The following is a 12,032-nucleotide window of genomic DNA, read 5'->3' on the forward strand; positions in this document are numbered from 1 at the left end:
GTTATGGCAGTATAGTGATGACTAAGGAGGAAGAGAAGGAAGGAGAGAGGGGGAGAGGGAGATGTAGGAGGGGGAGGGGGAGGGGGAGGGAGAAGGAGAGGAAGAGCTGATTGAGTGGAAACTGCGCTTTGATGTACCTCTCAGACTCCAGAAAGCAAATTGCCCACTTCAGTCTTAGATGCTGCTGTCATTCAGAACTCAGCACGGAGTGCATCGAGAAACTAGCTTTTCTTGAATGCGTGTGTATAGTTTTTAAATGACTGTCCCCAGCAGTATCTATTTGCTTCCCTATGAATTCCCTCTCAGCATTAACTTGTGGGTTAGCATTTTATTTTTATATTTCTTTGACTATCTTAATAGACATGTTCTTTCTCTTTCTATTTGGGACTTTTAACAAAATATATGTATAGTTATTTGCTTGTTTTGTGGTGCTAGAAACAGAACTCAAAGCTTCATGCATAATCCATCATTGAGCCATATCCCCAGGAAGTATTTAATAAATTCCTCAGAATGACTGGCCCACTTGTAGTACAATTCAGTTTCTTCAAGTGATGTTGGGTGTCTTCTGTTTGTTCCTGTTTTGTATTGTTACATATAGTTCCCTCTCATTTCATGCATGGAGAAATGGCCCCAGCTGCCAACGTGACATGTCATCTACTTGCTAATTTTGCTTTTTTGTTTTTTGGGGGGGGTCTTTTTTTAGTGTGTGTGTGTGTGTGTGTGTGTGTGTGTGTTAACCCAGCTAGCTTACTTCAAATCTCAGGAACAAATTACACTGCTTTGCTTTCATGTTTGAAAATGCATTTTGGTACACTGCTGTTCTGGGCACTTGCTAGATCACTCACCTTTAAACTTGCCACATCCTCTTCTACATATTCTTCAAATTGACTTAAGTAAAAAGGCCTAAATTCTTCTTCAATGCCTGTACAAAAAAAACAGTCCTTTAATTTTTTTTTTATCTTTCACATATGTATATCTTTCACATATGTATAAGTGTGTATGTAGGCCAAAGGACAGCACCAGCTGTTCCTTAGCTGCCATCAACCCTAGAGCCTGCCAAGGCTAGTCTGGCTGGACAATGAGCTTCTGCCTGTCTTCCCCCTCTGAGCACTGCAATTACAAGTACTTATCATCACAACTGGCTTCTTAATGTGAGGATTAGAACTCAGGTCCTCCTGTTTATAAGACAGTTTACCCACAGGCCCAACTTCCCAGCCCCCTCCCAATTTCTTAATTAAAATGTCAAATATTAATAATCTATTATTTTAAAGTCACTTACCATAGTATGCAGACAAATCAATGAAATAAAGTTTGAAATTCCAAATAACTGACTTTGATGAAGAGAGCAGAGCTCAATGCCAGGTAGACATCATAGAGTTAGCAATTGCAGTCCCTGGCTTCAGCAGAACAGTGTGCCTCGCTCTGGATACAGCACAGTCCTGATAGTGTGAGGTAATCTCCAAGTGAATAAAGATGATGGAACTCCATGTTTTCTATCTCTGGTCCTAAGAAGCTAGAGCTACTAGAATGGAGGTGGGGCTGGTGCTGGACATGGTGAATCATGCATGTAACCCCAGGCTGAGACAGAGTCTGACACAAATTCTGGGATAACTTCCAAGCTATCCTACACTTTACAGAGTGAGGCCCCATCTTCAAAACAAAACAAAACAGGAAATCTTCAGTTCTAGGATAGACTAGCAATATTTTTCCATTATTCTTCCATCTAAGTACATAACACATCCTAGATATTATATATAAAACAAACATGGATACTCTGGAAGAAAGAAAGGTAGACAAAGCGGTATGGACATCAGGGTCTGTAAAAACGCATGGCCCTAACTTCTCTGTGTTTTCTCTTATATAGCCTCACTCAGATATCCCCTAGTTAAAGCTGAAAAGCTAGCAACCCAGAAATATCACCAGGTACAGACAACAGCAGTAACAAAACAACAACCAAAGCTTTTATTTTCCCTAGTTAGAGACCTAAACATGCAGCAGCCTACTGGCACACAAAACCTTTGGTCAATGATCAAATGGACAGCCTAGACTTCTGTGATAGTTTGAATGAGAATGTCCCCTATAGGTTTATATATTTAAATGCTTGGTCCTCAGTTGGTGGAACTGTTTGGTAAGGATTAGTAGGTATGGCCTTGTTGGAGGAGGTATGTCATTGGGTGTAGACTTCTGAAGTCTCAAAAGCCCAAGACATTCTCAGTTAACTATCTCTGCTTTATAGTTGTGTCTCAAGATGTGACCACCATGCCTGCCTGCCTGCTGTCCTGTTCCTTGTCACAACAATCCCAGCCCTCTGCAACTGTAAGCCCCAATAAACTCTTTCTTCTATAAGTTGTCTTGGTTCTGGTATCTTATCACAGCAACAGAAAAGTAATTAAGACAACCTCCAACCTGGTGAGAGGCTTGTCAATCCCTAAAAGATCATCAAAGAGGAAGCCAGAACTTTCCTGCCTGAAGCTGGTAACAGGCTCTTACAATACCACGGGCAGTTCTTAAAAATCCCTGAATCTCCTAATGAAATAAAGGTGTCTTTGGGGCAGAAGCAGGGGGAGTAACAGCCTTAGCACAAGGGATGGACACTAGAAAGGCCATGCTGGAATGCTGGGCACCACCATGTGATGCCCAGGGAGAGGAACTGGAGATTAAGTTCAGTCACTAATGACCAGTCACAAATTATCATTTGCTTAACTGTGCTCACATAATAAAACTCCTATATAAACCCATAAATGGTGGGGTCCAAAGAGTTTCTAGGATAGTGAAGAAAAACAATGCTGGAGATGGAGGCATGCCTGCAGAGGGTCAGGGGGCTCTCCTGAAGAGGGTTGGGGGGGGGCTCCCCTGCAGAGGGTCCGGACGCTCAGCAACCCCTACCTGAACACACTGCCTATACACTTCTTCTATCTGGTTGTTTCTGAATTTAATGTTCTACAACATTGATTATACTTAAGTGCAATATTTTCTGAACCAGATGAGTCTATTATCAAACCTGAGCTGGGGTATACACACCCAAACTCACAGTCCGCTGGGCAGAAGCCTGGGTATCCTGTGTGTGCGATGTGTGTGATAGCTACAGAAGACTAAGCTCTTAAATGAGGACTCTCATGATAGTCTGTGTAGTATCAGAAGTATACATATATGTAGGATCAGAAAAATGGCACATGGCAAGCACAACAATGGGTAAATAAAAACAAAAGGCTTTCTTTTAGAGTTTTATTTTAACTATGAAGATTGAAGGAAAGCTGCAACCTGGTCTGATGCACCCTACATGTATGAAGAAGAAATGCTTAAGGAGAAAGGAAAGGTTTACATATTAACTCAGAGTGATTAAATGGCAAACTGGAAAAATAAGCCATGTGATAAAATGACATATGGATAACATAATGCCTAGAATATCCTTGAAAACCATGCAAGAGAAAAACACTACAGATGAATCAAACTAGAACTCTAGATTAAGTTTAAGAACCTAAAAGAAAATGCTACAGTTTGAATCCTGAACAATCTTGGTTCTTAGCTGCAACTGTCAGGGGTTGTGGGACCTGTAAGAAGTGGGGCTCTAGCCATGCATGGTGGCGAATACCTTTAATCACAGCAACCAGAAGACAGAGGCTGGGGACATGTGTAAATCTGAGGTCAGCTTGGTCCACACAGTGGGAATGGGTGAACTCCAGTTCTCTCACAGAAATACAACATGATGCTCTGTGCATCCCTGAGTGCCTCCTACGGTATCCCCACTCGTTTCCTTTGGCCTACTTCATGCTCCTAGGTAATCTAGGGGTGCGGAAGAGGCCAAACGTTCATGTCTTCTTCTATTTCCTAAACTATAGGACCAACTTAAATGGCAGAATTCATTTCTAAGGATACCAATAAGATGCTAAAGAGGCAAATAAGTTAAAGAAGCTAGAAACGGTTAGGCCAAGTATTTATCAACAGATGGATACACTCAAAACTATCTACAGAGTAGAATATTATTCTGCACTTAAAAAGGAAATTCTGATAATTACTACCACATGGATGAACCTTAAAGCCAAAGCCAGTAAATCAAGACAGATACAAAAACAGAAGTATTGTGCAGGTTTTGCTTACATGAGACACTTGGGGCAGTCAAAGTCAATAGAATGGTGACTGCTAAGGCTGGAAAGAGGAGAGAGGAAAGGGGAAGTGGAGTTAATGCTTCCTGAGTTCAGAGTTGTGCTCTGGACTGAGAATCTTGGAGATGGATAGTGGTAGATGTTGTTGAAAACCAGAACGGACTTCACGCCACTAGACAAAAAGAGCTAAATTGGAAAGCATCATATGTGCTTCAAAACAATAACAATGCTAACTCCCCCAAACTAAAGAAGGAAATGAAGAGGCCCATGCTTTGGGGAAGGCTACGGCTTTTTCACTGGATACTTAAAATCTGTCTAGTAAGTTTGAAGCAACACATGATGTGGTACTCAAAATATGTTCCTAACTGTGATGGCTGATTTTCCTTGCCAGCTTGATTGGATTTAGGGTTGAGCTTCTAGGTGATGCTAGGAAACACAGTTCTAGGAGCATCTGTGGGGGTGTGAAGCAGGGAAGGCCCACCCTGAATGTGAGCAGCATTATCCCATAGGCTGAGACCTTGCACTGAATACAAGGGGAGAGCAAAGGCCTGCCAGCATCTAGGCCTGTCTTCTGCCTGACTCTAGATGCCATGTGGCCAGCTGCCTTGGGTCCCAGCTGCCATGACCTCCTGCCATGGTAGACTTACCCTGGAACTGAGCCAAAATAAACCTTTTCCTTGAGTTTCTTTGTTCTCTTTGTCATAGCAACAAGAACAGTAACTAAATTACCAGTGTCACTTTACTGTAGAGTGTCACCATGTAAGATGCTTCCTAAATAGGCACACATCCCATTCTTACCAAGAAATGTTGGCCTGTCTTCTGGGATCGCCTGCCAACACCGCTCCATGAGGCTGATGATCTCCCTTGGACAGTACTCAATGATGTCCTCCACATTTGGCCTGTTCCCAGACTTTATGCAGATCACAAACTGCTCAGTACAGATGACATCTGCAAAGAGGGGTGAACTTCAGTTGGGGCTCTCAGTCCCATTCTACTCTCAATCAGAAAGATGACAGGACCTGGATAATACTGCTAGTTTGTCTGTGCTTAGAGTATGCTTTTTCCATGGCTGTCTCATTCCATCAAGTAACAGTCTTATGGCAAGGAGTTGATGTAGTCTACTATAGAAATGATAGGATGATGTTTTGATTTTGCAGAAGAAAGACAAAATTCAAAACAAAGCTACCTTTTCACAGAACAAACAGAATAAATGGGTAAAGTCATGACATTCTCCAGAGTTCAATACAGAGGCAAATACAGGACGGCCTGGGCTCAGTTTAATGAGAGTGACTTACAATATACATGATAACTGACACTCTAGAAGCAAGAATGAGGTGGGGGGCTCTGGTAGAAACAGTCAGGATGAGAACAGATAAAGTTGCTTATTGTGCATTCAGTATAGGTGGTAAGCAATCTGTATTGTGCTGATAAACTTGGCAACTTGTTTGTGGGATGCTACTTTGGAGGTTCTAACCGGTCCATGGATATCTTGGTCATGGTCAGAGACTAAGGTTTAAGAGATGTCAGCAAAGAGATGATGATCCCTGATCTATTGGTATTAGTAACCATAAAGAATTTACAGAAAACAGCCATTCCTTTCCACACTTAACCAAATGGAAGGATGACTTCTCCCCTGTACAGTGACTTAGTTATCTTTACATTCCCAGCTGACTGAACTGCCCATGGTAAGCAATGAAAAAGACACATTCACAAATAGAATCAAGGTATGGGGTGTATGCCTGGTAGTAAGAAAGGCCACTCCTACTCCAGGAAGAATACTGGAGTTTTATAGCAACTCCCTAGCTAAGCTATATTATAAAGGAGTCTACCTACCCCATGAGTTTATCTTAAACTGGGATGAATAATTCAACAAAGGTCTCCTGAGTACCTAATGTAGTTCACATGCTCTCTCTCTTTGTGTCTCTCTCTGTGTCTCTCTCTCTTTCTCTCTGTGTCTATGTGAATATGTGTTTATTTGCTAAATAAATAGCAGTGAATAAATTAGATATGGGATTGGCCTTTATGATATTACATTAAGCAATTAAATGTATAATTATAGATTTTTTAACAGAATTCACTAAAAAGTATTATTTCATGTTAAAAAAATTACTATATTTAAAAAGTTTAGTGTAGGGGGTGTCTGTGTGTGTCAGAGAGACAGAGAAGAGAGAGAGAGAGAGAGAGAGAGAGAGAGAGAGAGAGAGAGAAGAAGGAGGAGGAGGAGGAGGAGGAGGAGGAGGAGGAGGAGGAGGAGGAGGAGGAGAAGGAGGAGGAGATATATCTGCATGCCACAGTGCATGTATAGAAGTCAGAGGTCAACTTTCAGAAGTCAGTTCTCAGCCCCTCCGCATAAGTCCTAGAGTCTGGACTGAACTCAGGGTGTTAGGGTCAGTGGTCTGTCCTCACTGAGCCACCTCATCAACTCTCATTTAACACCTCTCTTTGATAGTTTTGATTACTATCAAAATCCCACGACGATACACGGCTTACTCTCATAAGGCTCCTTATTTGCAAATATTGCCCAAAGTACAATGCCGAAGCTGTACACATCTGACTTCTCCGTGGGCTTTGCATTGATGTCATTCAGGTGTTCGGGAGCCATGTAGTAGAGGGTGCCTCCGTTGTTGTTCTTCTTAGCAGGGCTGCTCGCTTCCCTCCGCTTGTTGAGTTCCTCCTTAGTCAGTTTGCTCCATGTCTTAAAGGAAGCCACACCAAGATCTGCTATCTGGAAAAGAAGAGGGGCCAACGGAATTTATCACAAAGGCCACAAGAAAGTCAAGCTGGATTTTCATGAAATCAAGTTTGGGGCTTATCCAGCACATGTGTGGCACAATCAATTTTCCAGTGGGTGCACAGGGCCTATCAAGAATAGTTACCTTTCAATAGACTCTCAGAATGTTCATGTAAAGTGCTGGCATACCAATTATTTTTTTAAAAGTTTTTTTGGGAGGATCACATGTGTGTGTGTGTGTGTGTGTGTGTGTGTGTGTGTGTGTATGTATGTATGTATGTGTGCCACAGGGCAACTTGCAGAAGTCCTTTCTCTATATTCATCAGGTGGGTCCTGGGATTGAACTTGGGTCTTCAGGCTCGGCAGTGAATTCCTTTACTAGCTGAGCTCACTTGCTGGGGCCTTGGCATCTCAATTCTTAAGCATTAAGACTGGGGCAAGACAACAAAATGGTGTTTGTGCTAATTTCTCATTTTCTTTGCACGTCTTTTGTTTTTGTTTCTCTGGGGAAGACAAAGACTGGTTACCACACCTTTCATTTGCCCAATGGCATCCAGAGGACCAGGGCTGTTTTTCCAAGCATCTCAAAGCCACCCTGAGGGTGAGACCGTTGCTGCTAGTTGTTTTGAGTTGGCAATTAGAACCTAAGAGAAGACAGGATGGAGAGAAGGACATCGAAACACACGTAAAGGCAGAGAAAGATAACCAAGTCAGACTTAGCAAAGAAGGAAGTGTCAAGGGGAAATGGCAGAGCAGGACAGTTACAGGACATCCAAGGAGATGGTCCTCTTCTGTCCCTAAGAAGCATTTAGGGAGGAACTAGATAGAGCATTTGCTTACCTGAAATGCATAGATTTTAACCCAGAACACAGAGGGTAAGTTCTTAATTGAAAGAATGAACAGGATTGAAAGAATAAAAGGCACTGGGATCAATAGCCGTCTGAGACATGAATGGTGTCTGATGTGGATCTTGTAGGCAGGTCCTGGTTCTTTCCCACTGCTACATGTTCTCAGGTTCTGTTTGTTTCTTGTTGGCATAGGTCTGGGGATGAAACCCAGAACTCTGACCCTGAGTTATCTAGTCCCCATTTTGGTCTCCAGCTTGGATTCTAGCTACCAAGACTAATTATATGAGCTGTTGCTTCCTCAGTTAAATGCAGTCCTTGAATAGACAAGACATGGGTGTCCTTTTCCTTATTACCTTTACTATGATCAAAAGAATTTTCAAAAGGAAATTGATTTTTAAAATGAAAACAGACATAAACAAGATGTGAAAGCAGAAGTCTTTGTCTTGGAGCGCCAGGACTGAGCCTAGGACCTCAAGTGTGCAGGACTAGTATTCTCTGCTGAACAAAGTGGAGGATTCTAGGGCCAAAATGCTCCAGATTTACTACTGCTTTTAAGCCATTTCTGAATTCTAAGAATATTCTCCACACACTTCCATACTCCTTTTATCTCCAGGGTGGAGAAGTCTCAGTCACAAGATTTCCTGGGAGAAATGATGAGCAAATAGTCCATTCCAGAGTGAAGGTAGCGACCCTTGAATGCTTCCATTGCCAGTCTAATCAGAGGGAAACAAAACCCAGGAACCAGGGATGAGATTATTTTTTCATCACTTTATCCTTACAGTTTTCTCTCTACCCACTCAAGCCTGCACCTTTCATACCACATCAGCCTTGCAAGCAGTGCCATGCTGCTGAATGCTGAGCTGAGTCCTCAATTACTACGATCACCTATGGGAATGGATTTCCAGTGCAAAATTAAACTACAATGACTCAGCCTTCTCAAAGCGCACGGATTGTGGCTTACCTTAATGTGAAAGTCACGGTCAACGAGGATATTTTCAGGCTTCAGGTCCTTGTGGATCACGCCTTTGTCGTGTAAGTAGCACATGCCTTCTATGGTCTCCACGATTATCCTTCCTTTCACTGAAAGTAGGACACCTATCTGAAATAACACATTAAGTCTATGAAGTGGAGAGGCAATCTAACAGGCAAGAACAACTATTCCATCCATGAGGGTGGGATGAGAGCCCAAGGTTAGTGTTAGCGGGTTCTTCCCACCATGTGGTCCATAGCACTGCTGCCCCCAGGAAACAAGCTCCTTTCAAGAAAGATTCTACCCCAGGGCCTACAGGATAGCCAAATACTAGTGCAGTATTTTGTTCAGTGCAAACAATAAAAATAAATTCTGTGCCAATATATATGCATATAAAATGGATATAAAGAAGATGAAGAAGGAGAAGGAGAAGGAGGAGGAGGAGGAGAAGGAGAAGGAGAAGGAGAAGGAGGAGAAGGAGAAGGAGAAGGAGAAGGAGAAGGAGAAGGAGAAGAAGAAGAAGAAGAAGAAGAAGAAGAGAAGAAGAAGAAAAGAAGAAGAAGAAAAGAAGAAGAAGAAAAGAAGAAGAAAAGAAGAAGAAGAAGAAGGAGGAGGAGGAGGAGGAGGAGAAGAAGAAGAAGCAGAAATAGCAGCAGCAGCCGCCACCACCACTATGAATTTGAGAGAAAGCAACTGAGGGGACATGGGAGGTGCTGGAGGGAGGAATGAAGAGAAAATGATAAAATATATTTAAAAAATAAATAAATAATTTATAATAGAATAACCTGGGACTACTTGGTATTCTATTCATCCTATGACATCATTTAGTACATTATGTAATAAAACTTTATGTTTAAAAAAACCATGAAAGCAAACTCCTTGCAAACAATGACATTTATTATTATTGTTACAATTACTATTACTTCTAGTTCTCCTACTACTCCAAAGACTGCCTCCATGTATCTGAGATGATGTTTAGAATATTTGAATGAACAGCAAACCCAAACATTTCCATGGCATGCTGTTGTGGTATGACATAGGCATTTATATAATAACAACATCAGGGAAATGGGAATGTGAGATGACACAAAGAGAACTAGAGTTCAGGAAAGGATGTTTACACTGCCAACAACCACATAAACACCTCTGCCATGTGCAGACATTATAGATCTTTGTAGAATCTCAGGTCACTCTTAAAATTATACTCTAATTTTATCACCCTCAATGTCATTATTTAAGAAATGCATGTTTCTGTTTTAGTAGTATCATTTCAGGTTTTTTTTTTTTTTAAACACTAAAACCAGCTTACAGACAGGATGATTCTTAAAAACCTTTATGTATCTGTTATTGGTTTACAGGTTAAAAGGTCAAGGGATGGAGCCTGGATTCCCATGTCACACCGATTCACATCTCATCTATCCATGCTGTAGCTGAACCACAGCATCAACAGCTTGGCTCCGCAGTATAAAAGACAGCAGAGGGCTAGATCTGGGGGTACACACCTGCAGTCCCAGATACCAAGGAGGCTGAGGCAGAAGGAACTAAAATTTTGAGAGCAGCATTGCTTTGTTTGCAAAAATTAATTGATTAATTAAAATTAGCAGCAGAGACTATTCCTGCCTTCATCAGTATATATCCAGGAAAGCCTTGTTAGCAGGTATGATTGCCTCCAACCCAACCTCTTCCTGCTTCTCTTGGGTCCTTGACTTCTCTTGTCCCTACCTTGTGAAGCTCATCACTGGCTGACCCCATGGAAAGGCTTTCGCCACAGACGACTTATCTCTGGATCACAATGCCTACTTCTGTCACAGGGCTGACCTTACCTGGTTTGGGGGAAGAGCACCACCTGATAAAGCTTCGGTGCCATGTGCCTCGTCTATTACCCTTCTCACCATGTTCGTGTTTCTGAGAGCTCTGCTGACCTGGCAGCTGTAAGGTGTGGGGAGATGGAGGGAGGGGAAATACTTGCTGCAAAGGCAGCCAAATGCTTCTGCCCCTTACATGCAATGTGTGTTCTAGCGAAAGTTGGTGACCGGTACTTCGAAAAACTGGCATCCCCTAACTCCTTCCCACAAGTCATTCTCTGTGCCTGCAATGTTTACTCCCTAGTTATCTGCTTCAACTTGTCCTTCTGCAGGAAGCCTTTCCCACCTAGCTCAGGTTGGGGGTGGGCACCTCGCCTGTGTTCTGCAGCAGGCGACTGTATGCCTGTCAGACACCATCCATCACATCATATGCTCTAGTGCTTCTGCCTCTTGGACTTGCCTGTATGGTGTCTGTTATGGGCTCCTGAAGAACTAGCACAAGACACAGATCCTAATCCGTACAGAAACTTAAAAAAATTATCTAGCTTTCATAAATTCATTTCTTCCCTGATTTTATATTTTATATTGCTGTAGTTTATATTCTAGATTTAACCTAGAACAACTTTTTAAATGGTCTAAAAGTATAATTGCTAATATCCCCCCTTCTCTTATAGTCAACAACAGTGCACACACTTCGTTCATTACTACCTGTCATTTACAATGTAAGACATTTTCATCAATCAATTCAAATTTGTTATTATTTACACATATATCTATCAGACCATGTGTTACTGAAGGAAGGTCCCTCTGTCAGCTGTGGACTGGGAAGAGTCTAGGTGGTAACAAAAAGAGGGAACCCTGAAGTGGTAATATAGAATTATAAATGGGCCTGAGTTGGGGAGAAAATCCCCAAGGCTGGAAGAGGCACAGAAATCCAAAGAAAGCCAACTGTGGTAGCAAACACCTTTAATCCCAGCATTCAGGAGGCAGAGGTAGGTAGATTTCTGTGAGTTCAAGGCCAGCCTGGTCTATATATGAGTTGCAGAAAAGCCAGAGCTGTATAGCAGATTGAGAACCTGTCTCAAATCAATAATAACAAAAGCCTCAACAAACAAATAAACGAAAGAATGAACAAAAGTAAGGAAAGAAAGGCAGAAATCAAGCAAGCAAGCAAACAGATACCAAGCAAGGAAGTCCATTAGAAAGCTATAAACAAACCCGAGAGAGCAGCTAGTGTGTGCCGCATTAGCACTGGCGGCCTGGCGGCGCCACCTACCTCAGTCTTCAGCACGTGCATCAGGTTGCCTCGCTCCATGTACTCCATAACCAGCGAGTAATTCCCTTCTTCTATGATGATACCCAGGAGCTTCACCACTCGACTGTGTCTCAGCCTGTGCATCATCTTCCCCTCTTCCAAGAGAGCCTCATTGTCCCTGAGGGCAGAAAAGGAGCTAGGCTGAGCAGGCAAGGCAAACCTTCTACCCAGGTGCCCAAGAAGCTCCAGCATCCCTGCAGTGTGCGCCATTTGTCACAGTCAGGTCTGTTCTGGTCTCCTCCAGGCAGACAGGTCCTAGA

At 42.4% G+C, this 12,032-nt stretch overlaps 1 protein-coding gene across 5 annotated transcripts in view; it reads right to left on the reverse strand.

Annotated features, from left to right (window-relative positions):
* Positions 1-12,032, reverse strand: part of Ripk1 (receptor interacting serine/threonine kinase 1) — a 33,125-nt gene that overhangs the window by 11,765 nt on the left and 9,328 nt on the right. For all 5 annotated transcript variants that reach the window (XM_052156808.1, XM_052156811.1, XM_052156812.1 and 2 more), the window contains 5 exons: positions 11,734-11,890; positions 8,644-8,781; positions 6,594-6,828; positions 4,902-5,051; positions 846-922 (listed from right to left, as the gene is read on the reverse strand). In XM_052156808.1, the coding sequence (XP_052012768.1) occupies positions 846-922; positions 4,902-5,051; positions 6,594-6,828; positions 8,644-8,781; positions 11,734-11,890 (757 nt within the window). The remainder of the gene's footprint in view (positions 1-845; positions 923-4,901; positions 5,052-6,593; positions 6,829-8,643; positions 8,782-11,733; positions 11,891-12,032) is intronic.

Source organism: Apodemus sylvaticus, chromosome 14 (genome assembly GCF_947179515.1).
Source record: "Apodemus sylvaticus chromosome 14, mApoSyl1.1, whole genome shotgun sequence".
Taxonomy (NCBI): domain Eukaryota; kingdom Metazoa; phylum Chordata; class Mammalia; order Rodentia; family Muridae; genus Apodemus; species Apodemus sylvaticus.